The 24,194-nt window shown below is 40.9% G+C and overlaps 1 protein-coding gene across 9 annotated transcripts in view; it reads left to right on the forward strand.

The window, feature by feature from the left end:
• Positions 1 to 24,194, forward strand: part of NKTR (natural killer cell triggering receptor) — an 81,804-nt gene that overhangs the window by 45,754 nt on the left and 11,856 nt on the right. For 3 of the 9 annotated variants that reach the window (XM_075922887.2, XM_089776806.1, XM_075922888.2), the window contains 6 exons: positions 4,566 to 4,595; positions 8,174 to 8,319; positions 14,220 to 14,442; positions 15,136 to 15,294; positions 16,394 to 16,481; positions 20,375 to 20,520. In XM_075922887.2, coding sequence (XP_075779002.2) covers positions 4,566 to 4,595; positions 8,174 to 8,319; positions 14,220 to 14,442; positions 15,136 to 15,294; positions 16,394 to 16,481; positions 20,375 to 20,520 — 792 coding nt within the window. Of the gene's footprint in view, positions 1 to 1,161; positions 4,596 to 8,173; positions 8,320 to 14,219; positions 14,443 to 15,135; positions 15,295 to 16,393; positions 16,482 to 20,374; positions 20,521 to 24,194 lie in introns of those variants that run through there. The other 6 variants (XM_089776807.1, XM_089776808.1, XM_025183380.3 and 3 more) reach the window with 5 other exon arrangements.

Genomic DNA, 24,194 nt, shown 5'->3' on the forward strand with positions numbered 1-24,194 from the left:
ATTAATTTCTGCACTTAAATATCATTTAAAGAAAAATCTTCTTGGTATCAGTTCAATGCTGTGCTCCACAGGAATTGTGTCTATTTTTTCATGCTGATAAATGCATTCTGGGTAGAATTTCAACATTTCAGAAAGTAATGTTTCTGAAGCACAGTGCCTATTTTGTAACAAAATAGAATAATTAGAAATTTTTTAACTCCTTAGTGAAGAAAAAAACTCATTTTGAGGGTAGTACTATATGACGACTGCTACAAGCCACTTCTGTATATTACCAGCAACTAATTAGAAACTGCAGGATCATAGCCAATGTGTGTTAAGGCAGAGTAAAAAAAATTCCTACCCTTTGTTTAATTGTTAATTCAGAGGTTAATTTAAATAAGCAGTATTTAGGTGTTCAATATATCTTCTTTATTCTAAATAGGTTGATCGTATTACTGAAATAATGCTACAGTTTAGAAGTATGTCAAAATAAAAATGCAAAGCAATATAGTAAAAATACTTCTTCAGTTTGCATCTTCAATCTCGATTTCCTTGTTAAAGTTCTAGTAAAATGATACCCACCTTTGCTTTTTTAGGTCTGCTTTTCAATTTTCAGGGAAACGTATTAGAATGAGAGAGGTCTTAGCCAGGTGCTGTAACTTAATTAAAATGTTACTTTGCAGATTTCTAATGTGTTTTACTGGTAAATCAATAGCGTTGACTATCTTATTTCAATAAGAAATATGGTAGTATGTCATCCTATAAATTATAATATTAGGACTTGCTTCAGTAAACCCACTTAAACGCCTGTGTAACTATAAGCATATGAGTACTCCAATCAATAACTACTCATTTGCTTAATGTTAGGCTTGTTTTCAAGTGTTTTGCTGGGTTGAGGATTTAATAAGGGTATGAGAAGTTTCCATTTTCACAACAGTTTACTTTTCTAATTCCGTGCTTAAGCAGGGCATTTTGTTAGTGTTTAAAAACAAAACTTGCTCTAGCTTTCCAAATACCTTTTGTTATAAAGAAAATTTAGAGCCCTCTATTTGTAAAAGCATCCTTGTTTGCATACTCTCTGAATATATTACTTTAAACTTGTATTTTAATAAAACATAGACTCCATTTTGTTTGAAAATGTATTACAATTTATTTCTTGCCATTTTTGTGTAAAATTTACAGAAACAGTGTTACATCGTGCGCTCCAAAGGTAATGTCTCATTCCTCTAAGGCTCTGTCCTTTTTTCTTTTCTTCTCTTCCTGTTTTTCTCTTTCTTTCTTGTCTTTTTCTGATCATGTTGTTATGTGCATTGAATCCTGTGCTAGTACTGAAGTCCTTTTAAAAATACACTTACTTTATCAGAAGTATTCTTCTGTATGTCAATATTTATAATCAGTTTACTAGTTATCTTCACTGATTCTATGGTCACTTTTTTCTGTAAATATTAATTTGGATAATACTATCTCTTATGACAGCTTTTGAAGTTTATTAAATTGTCAGTAAAATAAAGTTCTCTGTATGAAATTAAATGTTTCTTGGGGATTGAATTCTATTCACAGGTATGGATGGACAGATCTTACTTGCTGTTTTCGAAAAGTGATAGTGCAAGAAATGAGACATTTGAAAAGGGAGCCGACAAGATCGCCGGGCCCCTGAGCAATGTGGGGTTGGAGGAGGCTCCGCATTCCCAGAAGGGGCAGGGCATCAGGCAAAAAAGAGCAGGGCTGGGACAGGCCCCCTCTTTTCATAGAATCCCAGGCCGGAAAGAGTCCTCAGGAGGTCATCGAGTCCCAAGGCAGGACCAACCCTAACTAAATTATCCTAGCCAGGGCTTTGTCAAGCCGGGACTTAAAAACTTCTAGGGACAGAGATCCCACCACCTCCCTAGGTAACCCATTCCAGTGCTTCCCCACCCTCCTAGTGAAATAGTTTTTCTAATATCCAACCTAGACCTCCCACACTAACTTGAGACCATTGTTCCTTGTTCTGCCATCCGTCACTACTGAGAACAGCCTCACTCCATCCTCTTTCCTCTTTGCAACCCCCCTTCAAGAAGTTGAAGGCTGCTATCGAATTCCTCCTCGCTCTTCTCTTCTGCAGACTCTTCTCTTTTCCCCTGGCCAGACCTCAAAGCCTGCCAGAGTGTGGAGTGTGTCACTCTAACAGCGATTCTAAAAGTCCATGGGGCTCTGGCCAATGCCACAGTAGCGATGGCAGCCAGGAGCTCCGGTCACCTTAGAATAGCTGGGCCCCAAGTGAGTTACCCCCTTTGCCCTTCCTCTCAGCAGGTCTTCATATGAAATATTAGCACACATTTTTCAGTTAAAAATTAACTGAAATTTATTAAATTTAATTTGAAGTAGTCTTATGAGGAGATTTCAATGGCAAAATGAGCAGTTGGGTACCCAGCTTCCATTAAAGATCTGTGTGTTGTTCATCTAACTTCCCATTATGTGTTTAAAAATCTCCCCCTTAGCTTTTTCCTGTTTACATCTCACGAGACAGCAAACGAGGAAAACTTTTTATGCATTTTGGCAGGGTCAAATTGCCAGTGAAATAAGGGAGGAAAACCTAAATGTGTGTTGCCACAATGGCTGCCCATTTCTTTGTTTATCCAAGACTCTAAAGCCCCATTTCAACAAAGTACCTAAGCCCATATCTAGTGCTTTACCAAATCTGTATAGACATTTTCTTTCTTGTCATTCAGTAGTCACTAGAATATTCATTCTGTTTTAAACTGTTGCATATTATTGAATTCTAAAAACTTCAGTGCTGGTTTTACTGAAGTAACCGCTTCTTTTAATCTTTGAAAATAGTTATATAATTAAACGTGGTTAAAATAAAATATTTACTTGGATGCAGATTGTTAATGATTTAACTTCTGTTTATCAAACTACAATGACCATAAGAAATTGCTTGTCTGTAGTAATAGATTTCAGTGAGACAGTAAGATGGGTTTATTTTATGAAACAATAGAAGGGACATGCAATACCCTAAAAGAAACTAAATATCTTTTATATAGCAGCTCTTGCTTTGATGTTACACTAGAATGGCATCCTGCACTACATAATGTGCGGGGAAAAGGGAAGTTTGATATTTGAACACAAATAAAGGTGAGGCATGAATGTTTGGTAGTTTCGTCTTTTGGCAGATGTGATACAGTGCTGCAATGCCCCCATTGATTTTATTGCATGGAATCCTGGCTGCCAATGTAGTTTTGAAATGCGTGATTGATTAAAAAGTAACTTTTCAATGATAGTGAAGTATTGAATTCTTGATGCCAAGTCTGCTTTAAACGAAACCTCAGATGGAACATCTACCCTGAAGCCCCCATGATTTGAAAAGAATTGGTGGAAGGGAAATAGAAAGGGAAAATCATGATTTCTGGGGGTTCAAGGAGTAATATGAGAGGAAATTCATGTAAAGGTCATGTTGATTTTCTAATGAGTAAAATTGTGATGGTGGAAGTATTTTGTTGCTCTTTTTAAGTGATGTCTTTTGTTGAATTTCTGTGTCTAAATAGCACAGATCCTCTTGCATCTTTTAATGTAGCCTTACTTTGAACAGCGTGAACTTCAATGCAAGTACTATGTTATAATAGCGTTTCTGAACTTGGAAGTAATTTCCTCTCTTCACAGGGAAAGAATTTAAAGAGTGATTCCAACAATCCTTTATGATAATTTTGTAAAAGTAATTTAATTTTATCGCATTTTAAAATTAATATTCTGATCTTGAAGGGAAATAAGAAACATGACAGACTGTAATAGCAAGTAGATGTAGTACTGATGTACTGGCTATAATGCAGTCAGTGACTGTTTCTCTGTTGGCTTCTACATACCCAGCTATTTCTAACTTAAATGAATAGTAGTACCTATGTGAGGCATTAATTATGGATAATTATTAATATCTGCTACTGTGTAGTTGATTCCCTACCCACCAAAGCACTCTACTGCTGTAGGGATGTCTGCAAATTTAATATGTGAGACATAGTATTGTTGTACTGAGTTTATATATATATAGATGTATTATTTTGGAAGTTGATTCATGGAGCCAGCAAAGCAGACGGAGAATGAGAAAGTAAGAAAAATGTGCTTTTCTGTATAGTAACTTTGTTTTCCTGTTCTTTTTTGTTTTATGCATTACTTATTAGAGTTCACTTAAAAGTAATAGTTACATTCTTGTACTGTTATAATTTCAGTAGTACTTCACCCACTTTTTCTTATTGCCAAATAGTATAGCTTTTTATTCTTAAAAATGTTACAATGAGATGCATTGGAGTATATATTTATATAGATATTAATACATGAAAAAGTTGTTTATTGCATATGTATGATTATTGTATGTATTTAATGAGATTTTTTTTAAAATGGGACTTGTAAATGTGAATATTAGTGTAAAAATTGAGTACAACAATTCTTTTTATTTAGTTTGATTTTAATCTTTATTTAGACTTTTAACTGGATTTTTTCCACTGTTTTTTGTCTTTTACCTTCACCTTTTTGTTTACTATGCCATTCTGCTTTTTGCCTCTTCATCCGAATTTCTGATTTTTACCATCATATCCATGTTGATGTATGTCAAATAGAACAACAAAACCTGCTCCTCATCTTGATGGGTAAGACTTCTATTTTTCTGATGTACATTAATAACATTTTAAGATTCAGGAATCCATATGTTACATTTCAGTTTAAAAGTGGACAGAACTTAGAAACAAAAAATAATTGATTGTTTGAAAAATTTGGTAGAGGATTGCCACCATTGTAGTATTTGACCATCTTTACAAAATAACCTACATAGGTTAAAAGTAATCAGATTCTGTATTTTTAATTTAGCTTTATGTTCACATCCAGATTTTGTTGTTGTGAATATAGTGCACTTATATTTTCAGAAAGCCTTTGACAAAGGCTCTTAAGCATGAGATAAAAGGGGAAGTCATCTTATGGGTTGGTAAGTGATTAAAAAATAGGAAATAATCGGTAGGTATAAATGGTTTGTTTTCAGAATGTAGAGAGATAAATAGTGGTATCCCCCAGGGGTCTGTTCTGGGGCCAGTAATATTCAACGTATTCATAAATGATCTGGAAAAAGGGGTAAACACTGAGGTGGTAGAATTTGCAGATGGTACAAAACTACTCAAAATAGTTAAGTCCCAGGTGGGGATGTAAGGGTATGTCTACACTACCCTCCTATTTCGAAATAGGAGGGTAATGTAGGCATACCGCAATTGCAAATGAAGCCCGGGATTTGAATTTCCCGGGCTTCATTTGCATAAGCGGGGCGCCGCCATTTTTAAATCCCCGCTGGTTCGAACCCTGTGCCGCGCGGCTACACGCGGCACGAACTAGGTAGTTCGAACTAGGCTTCCTAGTTCGAACTACCATTACTCCTCATTCCACGAGGAGTAACGGTAGTTCGAACTAGGAAGCCTAGTTTGAACTACCTAGTTCGTGCCGCGTGTAGCCGCGCGGCACAGGGTTCGAACCAGCAGGGATTTAAAAATGGCGGCGCCCCGCTTATGCAAATGAAGCCCGGGAAATTCAGATCCCGGGCTTCATTTGCAATTGCGGTATGCCTACATTACCCTCCTAGTTCGAAATAGGAGGGTAGTGTAGACATACCCTAAGCGACTAGTTGAGTAGTCGACAACCCGATAAGTCTAGGCTTATCGGGTAGTCGAGTCACTACTTGACTAGTGGCTTCCCCCCCTTGCTGCCTCTATATCAGAGGCAGTGATGGGTGGAGCAGGAGCTGGTTAAAAGCCAGTTCCTCCCACCACTGTCTCTTGGGGGGGGGGAGGTGCAGGGCAAGGGCTCTTTTTTTGAAGAGTGTGGGGGACAGCAGCCATGCGCTCTGGGATGCAGCTAGCTTTTCAGCCCGTTCCCCAGATGCTAAAAGAGTGAGGGGAAAGTGCTTACATTCTGTGCATGCCTCTCACACCTGGCTGGTAAAGGGAGTGCACGGCTGCTGCTTCTCCCTACCCCCCAAATGGTGTCTTCGGGCAGGGGAGGCAGAGGTGTAGGGGGGACCCGGCATGATCTGAGACTGTGCAGTCCCAGCTCATGCCGGGTTCCAGATGCTGCAGCTCTGTGTTGAGCTTCCAGCTCTTACTGCATTTCAAAGACTAAGTCACAGCGGTCTGGGACTGGGTGCAAGCCAGGACAACTGAGTCCCAGCCTTTTAAATGTAGTAAGACTCTTACTACATTGAAAAAGAAGAGCTGCAGTGAACCCCCTTATCAACTAATCAAGTAGTTGATGGAAATTCCATCAACTACTCAATTAGTTTACTAATTGCTATGTAATATCCATAGTCCCAGGCAGGTTGTAAACAGCTATAAAAGAATCTCACAAAACTAGGTGACTGGGCAACAAAATGGGAGATGAAATGTAATGTTGACTAAATGCAAAATAATGCACATTTAAAAACATAATCCCAACTATATATATAAAAGGATGGCATCTAAATTAGCTGATACCATTCAAGAAAGAGATCTTGGAGTCATTATGGATAGTTCCCTGAAAACATCCACTCAATGTGCAACAGCAGTCAAAGAAGCTAACAGAATGTTGGAAATTGTTAAGAAAGGAAGTGGTGTTTACTTCTCATAACATAGGAATTAGGTATCCACAAATGAAATTAACAGGTAGCAGGTCAAAAAGAAACAAAAGCATGTATTTCTTCACACAACTCACAGTCACCCTGTGGAAAGCTTTGCGAGGGGACCTTGTGATGGTCAAGACCAGTGTTTTTCAAAGTAGGCCACTTTGTTTACCTAAAGCAGTGGTTCCCAACCTTTTTCATACCATGGATCAGAAAATCCATTCACAAACTTTAGGCTTCACAGCAGCAGCCCCTGTCTGCATGGTGGCACAGCTCCACACTGGGACTGCCCGTGGTGAGCCTCAGCCTGCCATGGACAAAGGCTGCTTCAGAGCAGCCTCCCTTACTCCTTCGCCTCCTGCTGCCTCTGGTCGAGGTGGTGGGTGGGGAGGCGGCACAGCAGAGATGGTGCCGGGGGGACCCAGCTTTTAAGCCAGCTCCCCCCAGCACCAGCTCCTGTTCCCCACCTTGCTGCCTCTCATACAGAGGCAGCAAGGGGGTGGGAGAAGAGAGTGGTTGAGTACTCCATTCGACTACTTGCTTACATCCCTAGTTTAGGCATATAGTCCTATGAAAGGGGAAATAATTTTTTTTTAAAAGCATCTCTGCCTCCCACCTGATTTTGGCGAACAGAACAGAAGGCTCACCTTATTGGGATATCTGTTATCCCCATCTGTCCTTGTATTCCTCCACAGTCTGGCAGTACTACAACTCTGGATTTAACTTCACACCCTGTCCCTATGTTTGCCTCTTGACCCCTTTCCTTCTCCTGTCTCCAGCTGTTTGACACTCCCACTCCACACAGTGAGTTTACACCTCTGCACAGACTGTTCCCATCTGCCCCTCTGAATTGCCTCCTGAACAGAGGGCAGCATATTTTTCCTGCCCTGAACAGGGCAGCAGATTTTCATTCCAGGTGAGGGCAGTGACTTCAATGGATATTACTGAACATGCTCAGTATGAGCCAAGCTATAAATATTGTCAGATGGCAGTTTTTGCCATTTTACCAGCTTTGGAGCCATGACCCTCTGTCCAAACAGCTTTTATGGGCCGTGAGCCATCAAAGGAGAGTGGGGAGCTAAGGAGCAGCAGGAGGAGATAGGGGAGTGCCATGATCACCTCAGCATGGAACCGTCTATCCTCTGACCTGGGCGAGGGTGGGGGGAAAGGAGGCGGCGGCAGCTCTAGCATTTAACTGAAGAGGTGCAGGGGATGGGTTCACAAGGATAGCAGAGTACCGTGGTGAAGAAGGGCACAGCTTCCCCCCAGTTTCTTGCTTAGCCCACCTCACCCACTGGTGCTGGCTTTGTTTGTCCTAATAAAGTGCACATTGCATATGCAAAGGTGGCTGCTGTTGACTTCCAGAAGATGCTATGCCCTCTTTTTTTAAAATAGTGCCTGAAACCTGGCACTTTTGATAACATGATGTTGGGTTTTTGGAAAGAGGGTTTTACTAGCCCTAAATGTTGGAAATAAACATCCTGATAATACAGGTGGAACTGAATTCTTCCATGTAAGAATATGACTTTCAGTCTACGAAGAATCCTAGCTGTACCCGAACAATTGTATTTTCTGAATCTTGTATTTCTGCAGTGTACATGTTGTCTTCGGATTGGTTATATCTGGTTTTGAAGTAATAGAACAAATAGAAAATCTGAAAACGGATACAGCAAGTAGGCCATATGCAGATGTGCGAGTTATTGACTGTGGAGTGCTTGTTACAAAATCAGCAAAAAATGGTAAGCAAACATGTTGCTTGAAACAAGTTGACAGTTGTGTGAAAAGAATACAATGGTACTCTGGCATTTTAAATTGAGTGTAAAGATGTCTGTTTGAGAATTGGATAATTTTTTCTGAACTGAAGATTCTCTCACTTGAAAAAGGACATGCCCATTTCCTGTCAACATTGTTTACATTTATTTTTGGAAAGTGCCATACTGAACTTGAACACTAATTTATTTCCTTGCATTTAAGAGCTAGAGCTCCGAATGTAGTCATTGGTACTATGCAAACTATAGATCTTTCAAGATACCTAAGCTGTCAACATAAATCTAGTCATGAAATGTTAACAGTTTTTTTCCCCTGAAATTATCTGAGGAAAATGTATGAGGACCAAACTTTACTGTGTATCCCATCATTTGTTTAAGAAAAAATATCCAAACTATTTCTGTACATTTGTTTATAGGCCAAACATTTCATATGGTATCGCATGACCTTCTTATCAATAAACTAGGGAATTATAACCTCGAAGGGGCTACTATAAGGTGGGTGCACAACTGGTTGGATAACCATTCTCAGAGAGTATTTTTAATGGTTTACAGTCGTGCTAGAAGGGCATAACAAGTGGGGTTCTGCAGAGGTCTGTTTTTGGGACTGGTTCTGTTTAATATCTTCATCAATGATTTAGATATTGACAGAGAGTACACTTACTAAGTTTGCAGATGATACCAAGCTGGGAGGGGTTGCAAGTGCTTTGGATGATAGGGTCAAAATTCAAAATGATCTGGACAAACTAGAGAAATTGTCTGAGGTAAATAGGATGAAATTCAATAAGGACAAATGCAAAATACTCCGCTTAGGCAGGAACAATCAGTTCTCCTTTGAGTGGTGTCCCTGTAGGTGCTCCACTCGGGTCTTGGTGTGTCCTTGCACTGCTGATCAGAGATTTTGCCTAGCAGTGTCTTCCTTTGCCGTGCATGCACAGTTGCCATCTTGCACTGTTTTTGTCCATTAGGAGCGTGGGCAGCACAATCCTCACTTCCTTTTCTACCATCCATTGCTAAAGACAGAGTCACAGCAGTGCTCTCCTTTCTGACAGAAAATAAAAAAATAGTATAGTTAGTTTGCGAGTTATTAGTGTTAGTTAGTTTATAGTTCATTTTACCCAGTTCTTTATTTGGGGGCAGAGGGGAAACGCTTCCCTGGGTTTTTTTTCCTCTACTCCGTTTCTCTCCAAGTTCTGAATCCTCACATTCGTTCAACATGCCAGGCTCTCCTGGTTTCAAGAAATGTGATTCATGTTGGGACTCATTGCCAGTTCTGATGGACACGCATCCTGTATTAAATGCCTAGGTGAAAGCCACGTTGCACAAAAGTGCCTGAATTTTCAAAACATGATGGCGAGAGCGAGGTAAGACCACAAAATGAGGCTGAAGAATCTCCTCTGGAAGAAATCCCTCCACCCACCAGGAGATAAGTCCCCAGAGGCATGGGCACACTCAGCGCCCCATGAGAGGGCTAGTTCATTGCCCCACAGAGCCTCTTGAGTGCTGCGGGCTTCCCCAGCACAATCACTGCCCACTACGTCCTGGGCCGCTCATTCCCCGGTGCCATCTACTTCCAGTACGACGGAGAAGCGAAAACTGACCTCAGTTAAGAGAGCTGAGTCAGATCCGAAACAGCACCCACTCGGCACCTGCCGATATGGCTAACCAACCGGCACTGACAAAACCGGACATGCTGCTGCCTGGCATCCACAGGCACCCTGGCACCGATTGAACAAGCCAGTTCCTAGCAGCCAGAATTAAAGCACACTCTGGCACTGGAGCACAGGAAAGCGACTAACAAGACACACCACTTACAAAAAGCCCCGCACTTGGGTGTACCATCTCCACCGGTGCAGGAAGTAGCTTCACCACACTCTCCAACATTACCTCTCTCTAACCCATATAGACAAACTGTAGAAATGTTTTCTTACTCTCCCACACCATTGTCACCGCAAACTGAACATGGCAGCGGACAGGGGAGTAGATTTTTGTTACACCACTCATCCGCATCAGAATCAGTGGGTTCATGACACTCCACTCAGCACCATCCCTTTAACAACCTCCACAACTTCTGTGGTTTCACCACCCATGGCCATATCCACCACAACAGCTTCAACTCAGTGGCCTCTCTGGGAGTCATGGCACCAATATCGCCCCCTCTTCTCCCATCGCTACCGCCCACGAGATACACTGCCTCTACACCAGCGCATATAGCTACACGGTGTCCGGCTACCAATGCACCTTCGTCACCTTCTTGCCCCCCTCCTTTGGTAATAACCCAGGCAGATCCAGCACATGATGAGAACTTACGTGAATCCAATTCAGAGAGCTCTTTACATGCCCCACAGTCTTCTGCTGCTCTAGACAAAGCAGTTTTCCAAGCATCATCCTCTTCAACAGCAGACGACTTGAAACAATTCCAAGAATTATTCAAATGAGTGGCTCAGTTTCAGGACATTACACTCCAAGAAATGCAAGACAAATAATACAATTTACTCAAAATACTCCAACTGGCTGCATCCTCAAGGATAGCATTACCCATCAATGAGGCTATCATGGAGCCATCAGATGTACTCTGGCAGATGCCAGCCTCTTTCCTACCCACCAACTGGAGAGCAAATACAAAATACTTTGTCCTGGCAAAAGGGATGGATTTTTTCTTCTCACATCCCTACCCAAATTCATTGGGCTCATCAAGAATCAAAACACTCTCAATAAAAGTCTACGCCTCAAGAGAAGGAACACAGATGACTGGATCTCTTCAGCCAGAAAGTATACTCCTTTGCCACCCTCCAGATCAGAATATCACATTACACTGCCCTGCTGGCTAACTATGATCATGCTAATTACTCCAGATTACAAGATCTCTTACAGGACCTTCATGAAAACAGGAGACTTCATCTCTAATCCATCGTCAAAGAGGGCCAATCCATAGCAAAAACAGCTCTCCAGGCTGCAATGGATGTGGCAGATACAGAAGCTAGGACCACCGCTATAGCAATAGTAATGTGCACAGAATTATGGTTACAATCATCGGGAGTTCCAAAAGAATTAGAGAAAAGTAGAGGATCTCCTCTTTGATAGGAACCAGTTCGCTACAAAAACAGATGAGGTGTTATGCTCAATGGAAGATTCCTGCACCACACTGCATACTTTAGGCATGTACAACCCACCTAATAAAAAACACAGATACACCCCATACTAAAGACCAAGAGACTTGAACTATCACAGGCCACAGCAGAGGCCATATGACAACAGGCCCAAGCAACATCCCAATAGATGGAGGACTCAACGCAACCAGTTCAAGGAGTGTGCAGCGCTTGGGCAGGGCGGGAGGAGACTTTGCACGCTACCCTCACCCCAAGCCCTCTCTTGGGGGGGAAGAGTAGGGGCAAAGATTTCATACGCTCTCCCACCCCCGGATCAATCAGTATCTTTAGGTGGGAAAGCACAGAAGTGTCCTGTCCTTGCCCCTTCCAAAGCAGCCTGGGGCCACTTCAAAAATTTCTGTGAAGGGGTCATCATATTCCCATACTACTAATGGCTTCCTTTCTAATCTGTGCAAGATGTGCCCTAATATATGCCCACCAGTACCACCATGGGACCTGCCACTTGTCCTCAGTACTCTGACAAACTCTTCCTTCAAGTCTTTAGCGACCTGCTCCTTTCACCATATGGCTATGAAGGTGGCATTTTTAGTTACAATTGCCTTGGCCAGGCAGATAGGAGAGATTGCAGCCTTGATGGCACACCTGCCATACACAGTCCTCTCCAAAGATAAGATTAACGTGTGTCTATATTCAAAATTTCTACCTAAGGTAGTCTCCTCTTTTGATATTAACAAACCTATCTAGTTACCCACTTTTTACCCAAAGCCTCATAACTCCATCAGGGACATGATCCTGTGCACCCTGGACATACTTCAAGCAGTGGTGAATATCTAAATGGATATTATCTTGTATCCACACGTGTTACAAGCTTTGCAACAAGTGCCCCCCTCCTCTCTGGGGATCATGGCTCATTCAGCCCTGGCAATGGCAACATCTACTGCATTTCTTCACAATGTACTCCTTATTGACATCTGCAGAGTGGCTACCTGTCATCCCATTGTATTTTTTGTGCAGCATTACACATTACAACAGTTCAACTATCTCTCTCCTCTCATACACGACTCCAAAGCCCACCACCGCTTAAAGGGGATTCTGCTTTATAGTAACTGTAGTGGAGCACCCACAGAGACACCACTCAAAGAAGAAGTTACTCACCTTATGCAGTAACAGTGGTTCTTTGAGATGTGTGTCCCTGTGGGTGCTTCACTACCATCCCTTCCTCCCCTTTACTTTGGAGTCTGTTTAGGAATTCCTTGGTAGAAAAGGAATGGAGGGACTTGCGCCACATGTGCAGCTAACCGAAACAATAACACGAGATGGAGATTGCTAGGGTAAAAATCTCCGATCACCAGCTCAAGGATGCACCGTCACCTCAGTGGAGCACCCACAGGGACACACATCTCAAAGAACCATCATTACTGCACAAGGTGAGTAATTTCTTCTTCCTTTTGTCATCTTGTGAAAATTAGCAGAAATTCGTTAGGTCTTCCTGGCTTGGTTGGGAAGGAGAGGAGCATCAATTCTGAGATAAAGAAGGAGAAACACTTTCTCTTTAAGCTTCATTTTCAAAGCGTTAGAAGAGCTCTTGTTGACTGTGGGATAGATTGCAGTATTGGTGCAATGGGGCAGGATGTATGTGGAGGGAGTGGAATATTGAAGTGATATTCCTTTTTGTGAAGTTTTCCCCCTTGTTGTGGTCCTAGTTGGTGGACAGATTCTAAACAAGTATGAAGATGAATGATAGAACAAAGTGCTGTAGCTTCTAGGAAAGGAGATGGACATTGAGACTAAGTCTGAGCGCCTTGATATTGGTTTTAATTTTTAACTTGTGCATTGTTCATTTAAGATGTTTTCAACCAAAGAAAATCAGATGACTGTGGATGGTCTTTATTATTTTTCTGATTATCCTAGGAAGAGCCAAAGACATTGTCACATTATTGCAAACTAAAATTTATTTTAGAGTAAAAACAATTTAATTTGTCAAACTGTTCTCTTGGTCACATATCCACACATTTACTTATTAACATTTCTTTATAAAACACTTAACTGATATGCAAGTTGTTCATTAGGTTCATGCACTATAATTTTTTTATTGTAATATAAAAATTTCTCCTGTATTATGTATAGTTGAAATGTTAGTTATAAAGTGGTACAGTCTGTTTTTTAGGGCAGAAAGCCAGGCCTCTTGGCCTGGGGGGAAGGGCAGAGGAGGCAGTTGCCCTGGGCCACGCAATACAAAAGGGCCTAAAGCTCCTGGTCGTTGCTGTTGCTGCTACCGCAGTGGTGGCAGCCAGAGTCCCGACCCTTTAAATCACTGTCCGAGTGCCATGTGGTACACTCTGGGCAGTGCTGAGGGTTGGTTGCCTGTGGGAGGTGTAGCGCTCTCCCAGCCACACTACAGAGCTGCCTATCCCTAGCCCCAGCTGTACCCCTTCCACCCAAGACTCTGCCCCTTCTGCAGAGCAGGGCCCACTGAAGAGAGTTATACATTGGAGAGCTATATTGTGCACTCAGTAGAAAATGAAGAATTTTACCATGCCCATTGTTGCTGTAATTCAAAACATTATTATAGTTCAGCTTCTTCATTGATACTTTATTCACTTAATATGGATGGTCTGAACACCTGCTTCATGTAAATGCACATTAAAGTGTCCTGTTCCTTTTGAATTCTGGCTAATTGGGAAATAAAAGAGCTGATGTTTGTTTATAGTTTACACTCTGCTCTATTGGAGATTAAGGTTTTCATAATTGTCTTGTCTTAAGTTTTAGAGAAAAAGAGGAAAGTGTCTGCTCACTCCGAAGCATCAGATTCCTCCTCTAGTTCATCAACCTCATCAGAATCCTCATCTGAAAGTGAAATTGAAAATGAGAGAAGCAAAAGAAGAAAGCGCAAGAGAAGAACTAAAACCAAACAGTCGAGAAAGCGAAGAAGGGAAGAGAAGAAGAAAGAGGAGCCAAGGTGCAAACGGATATCAAACCAAAGAGGGTGACTACTCTGTTGTTAAATCCAAAGAAATCATGTGTGAAATTATGTTAATCACATAGGTGCTTTATGGACATATTATGAAGGTGTATTTAATTCTGGAAGTTTGGTTGATCCTTAAAAATTAAAGACAAGTTTACTGAAGATTTAATTAAATACTTTTTTCCTAATAATTATATTGAGAAAAGTTATTAATGTATCTAATAAACTGCATCTCTTCACAATGAAAAGCAGCTTGGAACATAGTATGTTTACATACATTAGAAAGGAGGAACTAATGCTTGAAGATAAGCTTTAATTTGGTTATCTGGGATAATTTTTAAAGTAAAGGAAAATGTACTGTATTAAAGATGCTTGATTTTAAAATGTGATATTTATTTTCAATTATGATTTCCTGTATTTTAGACTATTAAGGTAACTTATTACAGTATCAAGAAGTAATTGATTATATTAGCAGGAAATATAATTTTTGTCTTAAATATAAAGAGCCCTTTCTTCTATAGTTCTATGAGGGCTTGACCTTGTAGATGTTAGCATCAAAGTAAATGAGCTAACAGTGTAATATAAGTCTACCTAACATTAAAGTGACTGGGATATATCACTTAGGCTTATTTTTTAAAATCAGTTTTGATAAGCTGTACCTCTTTCAGCCTAGATTTAGGTAATAGTTTTGCTTTGTAAATTGCTCCCTTCCAGCAGCCATTCTGACAAAAGTGATGTAAATGAGAAAAAGTCAGTTGACTTGAGCACAAAAAGGGACAAACCTGTAGTTCGACCTGAAGAAATTCCCCCAGTGCCTGAAAATAGATTTTTGCTGAGAAGAGATGTGCCAGTTGTCAGTATAGAGCCTGAGCCGTAAGTAGCAGACTTAACCTTTTTTGTTACTCTGTTAATTTTGTGGAAAAGTTCTTTCCATTAATAAAGGGTTTTCTTTCCTGACTCTGAGGGACACCTAGTGGTGAAAGTAAGATTCATAACATTAAGTAACTTAGCTGCTTTTAACAGTCTCCACTGGAATTTCCACTTCAACCTATAAGTCTAATCTCTTAAGATCGAAGCTAATGTAAGAACTTTACATTGTGCCATACATCATTGAAGGATCCCAAATGTGTTAGATACTTAAATTGAAATACGAACAACAGAAACAGATAACTTCATCCATTGCTTCGGTATGAAACTCCAGGATAAAATGTAGTACTTGTTTAACAGTGCATAGCAATTTTATAGAGTAGCTTCAGAGGAAAAATGAAGCATTACCTTTCCAATTTAAGCTATAAGATAAATTTGATTTAAATCTTGTGATCAATTGGAATTTGGTCAAGACTCGGATGTGTGTATGCTTCTGCCTATTTTCTAAAAAAACCTATCTTTCTGGAGAAACCAAAGAATCATCAGCTTGTAAAATAGCTTCAAATTAAATATAATAGAAACATTATACAAAGTTCTAATGCTCTTTCCTATAGCATACTTTGAGTGTAGTGAGTGAGTAGCAATTTGCTAGTGCGCATTGTCAGAGTCAAGTGGACCCTGAGTGTGTTACAGGCATAGCATGGGATATATTTACAACCTAGTTTTCTGTGAACTAAATGTTTGTGTAGACAAGCTCTTAATATCTTTATGGATGTGGGGATCCTGGCATTTTTCAGAGCACATGTGGCTAGCAGGTAATGAAAATGACTGTATTCTCCAAAAAGTCAGTATTATTTACTGTAGATAGTTAATCTTGTTAACTGGGTGAAAATTACTGTGTCAGTAGGGAAGCTATCCATTGCTCACTGTTTTTTCTCCGTATAGTAGTATCACTTTCACATTACACTGATTTTCAGTCTTTCTGTATTTTATTGGATCTTTTGGTAAATACTTTTACATTATTAATTTAGCAATGATGCATGCTGAACAAATTCATGTTTTTATTATTGTTTTATATGAAGTCAATTTTTTCTTATTATTTTAGGATACTTCTTGATTCTGCACCAGTTTTGACTGACCAGAAGCCATCAGTCTCTAAATCTGGAAGAAAAATTAAAGGAAGAGGAACAATAGTATGTGTATATTTCTCTTAATCCTCCCCCAACCAACTCCCCAAAGTTTTAAATTATTCATGTGGTTTATATGTGATTGTATTGTAACTGAAGTTGAAGGATCATAGTTTGCCTGGTTGGTGTTTTGAAATGTTGCAGCAAAATAAAACTGTGTATCTGTAAAAACATTTTTCCATCCCTCACACTAAAAACAGGCTTACCTATTAGACTGATAGGAGAAACAGGATTTTGCCCCTTAGTTGTGAGTGGTCGTCAAAATCACTTAAGTATGAAATACTTACTTTAGAGAGAGAAATAATACCCACTGAATTCATCCTGTAATCATCACTGAACCCCAACTTATGGCATCCTGGACAGGAGACTACAGGAGTAGCCAGACACAATGACAATAGCCGCAACCTTTTTCCATTTGCCAGTGTGCCCCACAACAGCCTTCATTAAGCCTCAGGATTGTAAGGCACAGAGATAAGAAAGTTGTACAGTGTCTTTTGCATTATGGCTGTTGTTCATGTCTCCAGTTGTAGTAACAATGCTCATCTTATTATTACATATATGTGGTCAAGAAAGTAGAGTGACATTGTTGGGATCTGAAAATTCAGTGGTTGGGGGAGGGCTCTTTGAATGTATTAGCCTTTTAGTCTCTATTTTAATGGGGTTTGGTTGCCAAGGTAAGAGACATATGTAATTGGGTAAGTTAGTCAACATAAGTCTCATCTTATATATAATGAATAACATGAGCCACATGTGAAGTGTAATGTTTAATCCAAGCATGGTATCTCATGGTCAGGGATGGGATTTTGATTTCCATTACTTTCTTATCCTAAAGAAAAAAGGAGGTTGGTGGCCCGAGCGGGACCTTTGATAGCTCAATATCTATATCCACAATTTCAAGTTCAGGATGGTGATTCTAGCCTCCTAATTCCTTCATTAGGTCTTCAAGATTGGTTTGCGGTTCTTGGCCTGCAAGATGTCTGATTATGGGTATCCAGCAAGCCCTACTAGAAATCTAAGCTATTTCCTGTAGAACATTTCATTACTAGTACAGGGTCCTGTGCCCTTTAGTCTTTTCACACCATGAGTGTTCTTTGAATGCTTGGCAGTTATAGGAATTCATCTAAGAAGATAAGGAATCCAACTCTATCTTTACCTCAATGACAGGCTAATTCAAAGACAGATCATTCCAACTGGTCATCTTTTCAGTTCAAGTAATTCACAGCTGTTTGCCTCACTGGCTCTCCCGGTCAGCAGACAAAAAATCGCAATGACTGGAACTCAGTATATAGAGTTAATAGGAGTCCTGGTAGACTCCGGATCAGTAAAAAGTATATTTTCCATAGCAGAGATTCCAAGCAATAGTAGATGTCATCTATTAACTTCAGGGGTCACTCAGAATATCAGTGGAAACATGTTTCAAGCTTCATGAACATGCAGTCTCTTGTATTTGTGAAGAAATTGCCAGACTTCATCTGTATTTTGTGCATATTGTATCTACCCAAGTGACACTGAATGGACATAATGATTATAGTCCCCCAAGGAGTCCCCTCTTTGTTAAGCTGATACAGCAGGTGGGCCACACAGGACCTCTCTGTACACTTCTGTCTACCATGACTCTGCTGACAGACTCCATCACTCAAAGGTGGGGAGCAAATCCTATTGTCCTCTCCAGAAGCTTGCTTCCATTTAAATGTCATAAAGCCATTCATCTCATATACAGAACATTCTTTCCTCAACTCTGGGAATCCACAATACAGGTGCTGACAGGCAACACCACAGCTATGCATTATATCAGCAAAGAAGAGGGAGAAAGATTGCATCTGTGCTCTGTCAGAAGACCACTTGGCTCATGAGTTGATGCATTCTGACTCAGATCAGTGACTTGCCACCACCTCAGCCTTCCAAATACCTTGGCAGATCGGTTCAGCCGACATCCTCGGATAACTAGGGCATTTTGTCAGACTTCGTTCTGCAGAATATTGTACTCCAGTGTGGATTCCTAGAAACAGACTTATTTGCCCCAGACCAGAACAAGAAGTGTCAGACATTTTGTTCCAGAAGGGGGTCGAGCACAGGCTCCCTGGTAGATGTATTCCTCGTCCATTGTACACTTAGCTTGATATATGCCTTTCTGTTGATTCTCATGGTACCAAGGGTTCTGAGGAAATTGAGGCAAGACTCTGTGGTATTCAGATCTGATGAACCTTTTAACACAGCCCCACCATCATCCTGCTGGCCCTGCCTAATATAGTCCTGCAAAGCAACAGCCACTTAGACCCAGTTTCATTATGTCTGACAGTCTGGATCCTGGCTGCATGACACAAAGCAAAAGAAGCTGTTCAACTGAAGTTTGGAATATTCTGCTGTAGAACAGGAAACCTTTAACCAAACTTAACAGAGATAAATGGAAAAGGTTTTCTGTCTGGGCTTTCTTCAGCTCCATAAGGGTCCATGTGGCAGCATCACCCTCCCATCCTTAGCCATATTATGTTTTTCTCTGGAGTGGCAAGATTCTTTAAGCTCATTCCTACCCTACTCCCCTCTGGAGCTCCCTCCATCAATGGACGTTAGTATTACCTTTGAACTCTTAGCACTCAATCTCTATGGCACCTACCAATGAAGACTGCCTTTTTAGTAGCCATTACATCATTTTCCAGGGTAGGGAAGATTCGGGTCCCCATACATATTTCATAAGGACAGGTTGTCTCAAGGTTGTCTGAGTTCCAAATAAACCAATCTATTCACCTCCCAGTTTTCTTTCCCATGTCTCACTTAGCCCTGGAAGAAGATAAACTTCATACAGAAAGGGCGCTATCTCTTTACATTGACACCATTCAGGAGCCCTGCCAAGAGTATTTCTAGCCTTTGCTGATAGAGTTAAGGAACAGCCTATATACACTCAGATGTTATCTAAGTAGGTCTCCAAGGTCGTGTTTATGAGTTAGCCAGGTTTGATCTACCAAACCATATTGGAGCTCATTACACTAGATCCTAGGCTGTCTGACAAATGTCCATATTTCTGTAATTTGTAGAACAGTTCCATGGACCTGGGTCTGCATATTTACAAGCTAGTATTCATTGCTAGAGGCTTTCTGATTAGAAGTTCCTTTTGAAGGAGGTGTACTGCAGTTAAATATAAATAGGACTTTAACCACCTCCTCCAAGCCAACAGACAAATGTTTTGTTTGTGGAATACACACAGAGTCAAAGAAGAAAGGTTTGTTATTTCACAGTAACTGGTTCTCCTTTGAGAAGTGTTGTCCATGTGGATTCTGCAGCCTGCCCTCCTATGCTATAATGGAATCTTACAGTTCTGAGATTCTGTTTTGACAAAGGAACTGAGGGAAAGTTGGATTTGCTTAGCTTATTATGCCCTCAGTTGGAGGCCCTCAAGTGAAGATTACTGACAAAGCAAGTCAGATTTCATGCACATGGGCAGGGTTTGACAGACCACGGCGAAAACCACTCGCCAACCTTGCACTGCACGTGCGCAAACCGCCGGTGAACAGGGCAACCGGCTGAAATCTACTTGCCACGGGCAAGTAGATAAGCGGATTTGTCGAGCCCTACACATGGGACACATGTCCAACTAGAGTGGAACCCATGTGGACAACATACTTTAAGGAACCACACTCATTGTAGGGTATATAATTATTTTTTCATGGGCTTGATGCAGAGATTACTGGGTGAGGTTGTTTGGTTTGTGTTTTTCAGGAGGTGAGACTAAAGGATCATTATGGTCCCTTTTGGCCTTAAAATCTATGAATTTACAGATGAGACTCCTGATTTAACTTGTGTTGTTGAGACCTGCTCTATTATGGTTTTGCTTCAGTTCTCTCCTACTAGGTACTTGGTGTCCTATTTCCTCTTTGTTTAATCCTGCTTTTGTACTATTTCAGCGATACCACACACCACCTCGATCACGATCCTGTTCTGAATCTGATGATGATGAGAGCAGTGAAACCCCTCCTCATTGGAAGGAGGAGATGCAGAGGTTACGAACTTACAGACCACCCAGTGGAGAGAAGTGGAGTAAAGGAGATAAGTAAGACCTTTACTACAAATTTAACAATGCTATATATATTACTTGCTTTGTAAAATGAGAAGTCATTCTGTTCAAGTTCAGAATAATAAAAATAGAAAAGACTTGTTCCATTATCTGATGGTTATTGAATAATAGCATTAGGTGTACATAGCAATTGGGATATTTTGTTAACTTCTCCCTGTTTATATATTGTAAGATTATTTGGAAGAGAAGCACAAAAAAGTATGAGAAAATTAAGCTTGGATTTCAACGTAGCTTATTAATTCATAGTTCTCTTTTGAATGATTGTGCGCACACGCATTCCAGTGCAGGGGTTTGTGTGCCTAACGCACGTGAGTCAGAGACTTTTGCAGTACCACTGTGTAGTCAGCGTGCCCCTGCTTTCTTTTTTCTCTCAGGCTACGTCTAGACTACACACCTTTTTCGAAAGAGCGTCTAGACTACAATCAGTACTTTCGAAAAAGCACAGTTTGCATTACACAGCATCTTTCAAAAGAGCGCTTTCGAAAAAAGGCATTATTCCTCATAAAACGAGGTTTTCCGCAGTCAACAAAACCGCCATGTTCTTTCGATTTACTGTCGACAGATTGTGGTGGCAGTCTAGACGCAGGTAAAGATTTTTCAAAAAAAGGCCACTTTTTTCGAAAAATCCATGTAGTCTGGACACACCCTCAGGCAAAGGCATGAGAGGGGCCTGGCTGCCTCCTCCTTCTCAATTCCTTCTCACTGCCCATAGTGAGTGCACAATGAAGCTCTCTGTAACATTTGCTTCAGTTTGCTAGCATCTCTTAAATTTCCTGTCGGCCTGCCTGCCATCGTCTAGAGAATTTGTCTAGTGTGTCACCTGCAGGGCCGTCATCCGAGTCACAAATAGACACAAGAGCTGCTTGATTTGTCTGGTTTAGGCCAGGGACAAATGCTCTATTTGTACCTCCTTCCCCACCAGGACCAAATCACAGAGGAACTTTCGATTTAAGATCCACCTCATGAAAGAGGTATCTTGCATCATGGTAAAGCCCTGGCCATAAGGCAGGGGAATCTTATTCAACCAGAATTGCCCTCTAGCTCTTTCTGTTTTAAAACACAAGATCAGTGACAAATATTACACTGGCTACCTTGTCAGTCACTTTAAAGGGACTCAGACATGCCAGTGTTAACAGGACTTCAACATTTTAGACTTTTCCCCAGAAAATCTTCTGGTAAATCCTCGGAACCCATTTGATACTTCACAAATCTAAGTTTTCTTCATCAGTTCCATGAACTTCAGCCCCTTTAAGGCTGTCAAGTCTGGTGTCCTGATTCATGATAGCACACTCATATTTGTTGACTAACATATACTGGCTAGCATGTAAATATATATCATAATATTTGCACGCTTTTTACAGTAGACTTCCGATAATCTGGAACCTTTGGAACCTAGGTGGTGCCAGATTCTTGGATATGCTGGACTAGCAGGAGGTGCTATAAATTGGTTTTATATAACCCTTTTTTACCCTTTTTGCTCGGTTCAGCTGCTGCTGCTGCTGCTGCCTTGTGACTCGTTTTTTGTCAAAGCTCACTCATTAGGCTCTTGCCGTTTTGATGCCGGACTGTCAGAAGTGTTGTACAATTGGATGCCGGACTATTGGAATTTTAATATATATAGAGAGGGAGAGAGGGAGAGGTAGAATCCAGTGCATATATAATACATAGTATGCAGTAAGCACAAATACTGTAACAGTGATATAACCTAAACTGGTCGTTACCATAATCTCGTTCACTTCCTATGCTAAATGTCCAATAACAGCTTGCATTTGCTGAAATCATCATTTGTTACAAGCAGATAGGGAACTTGTAATCAAGATGTAGGCGTTCTGTGTCTCAGTGTAAGTCAGGCAAGTACTTCCACAGTACTCACCTGGAATGCTAGCAAAACAGAAATAAAGAGGGAACAGAGTAACAAGTTAGGGATGTGGAACAAACTGATAGGTTGGATTTTGGTGATGTGCAGTCAAAATGTGTAACTTGTAAATTCATAAAAATAATACTAGCTGAAATGCATAACTTGGGAAGCACACCTTCTGCATAAGGTGAATTCAATTTTGCTTCATGGGGTTGCTCTTCATAGACTGGTATCGTATAGGACCTTTTTTCTGAACCATATTGTTAAACCTGACTGACATTGGTTATTTGATCTCTTGAGTATCTGTTATATATTTTAGAAATTTTGTCTGTATGTCCATCTGTCTGTGAGTCAGTCTGTTCAAGAACTTCTCCTAAATGGTAAGAGCTAGGGCCACCAAATTGAGTATGCTATAATCATAACTTGAGCAGGGATGGGGAAACCACAGGCCCCCAACTCACCTGGATCAAGCCTCAGAGACTCAGCCCCCCCCCCCCCCCCCCCCCCCCCCCCAGCATTGGGGAACATTGGGCTGGCACTCCAGCCGCCCTGCGACTCCACCATGGAGCTGGAGCACACAAATTCTATTAGGTTAGGCCCCCCCTAGGCTCTGGTGTGCGAGGGGAATGTGGGGCCATGTCAGTGAGGGGAGTTTTTTTGTTTTGTTTGCTTTTTTTGTTTGCTTTTTTCTTGTGTGTGGGCCCTCCCTCTCCCTTTCCCCCCAAATGGAATGTGTGGGTGGTTTTTGTTGTTGTTGTTTTTTGGTGGGTCAGCGGCCCTCTACCCAAAAAGGTTCCCTATCTCTGACTTAAAGCAAGGTAAGGGTTTTATTGTGCCAGCACAATGGGATGTGCCTGAAATTCAGTTGTTTCTCATAAAATTGAAAGGAAGAGGTCTGGTAGGAGGGACAGTTATGCTGTAGAATGACCATGGGGGGGACAGCAAGCTATAAATGCATTGGGCCAGCAGGAGACCGAAGTAGAGAAAGGGACAACTATCTACTATACATTTGAGAGAGTTTGTGTGTCTGTCTGTCCTCTAGCCGGGGATATGCACCCATCCCCCATACTGTGCCAACTGTAGTGGCCAGGGACAGGCACGTCTCACCTGGCCCCAAGCTGCTGTGCTGAGAGAGAACTGGGGTTGTCCTCTCTCCCTGATGCTGCCTGAATAATGAACCCCTCCACCCCACCCGAGAACAATGAGTTTTCTATTTTCTCTCATCTTCTTGTTTCCTGATTTTTTGAAAGGTCTACTCATTGTTTACCTTTCTGTGTCTGATCCTGTACCTATATGAGATTTCAGGCTAGTTCTTTCCAAATTCATATGGCCTCCCTTTCAAGTCTCTGGCTACAACCTCGTTACCGTTATTGTGTATGAAAATGACTTTTCTGGGGGCAGTTACATCTACTAAGAGGGTTGAAGAACATTAATATTTTCTTGCTGATCCTCCTTTTATAGGTTTCCATTAAGACCGTTTTCTTTAGGCCACACCCTAAGGTAATGTCAGCGTTCCATGTAAGTCAGTCTATTAATTTTCCAATGTTTTTTCCCTAAAAACCTATTCTTCTAAAGCTGAGGAAACAGTTATACATTTGGTGTTCTACTTGGACTTCACTAGACTTTTCCCAGGCTTTTCATAGTCTGTGCTGAGCAAATTAAGGTCAATCAGGGTCAACTGAGTAAATCTCATATTGGATTCTTGACTTCATTAAGTTCTGCTACAACCTTGCTGAAGTCTTCCTGCCACCAAGAATAACTTCTCATTCAGTGTCCACTTCACCACTTTCTG

Source organism: Pelodiscus sinensis, chromosome 2 (assembly GCF_052426305.1).
Source record: "Pelodiscus sinensis isolate ZL-2025 chromosome 2, ASM5242630v1, whole genome shotgun sequence".
In the NCBI taxonomy this organism is placed as follows: domain Eukaryota; kingdom Metazoa; phylum Chordata; order Testudines; family Trionychidae; genus Pelodiscus; species Pelodiscus sinensis.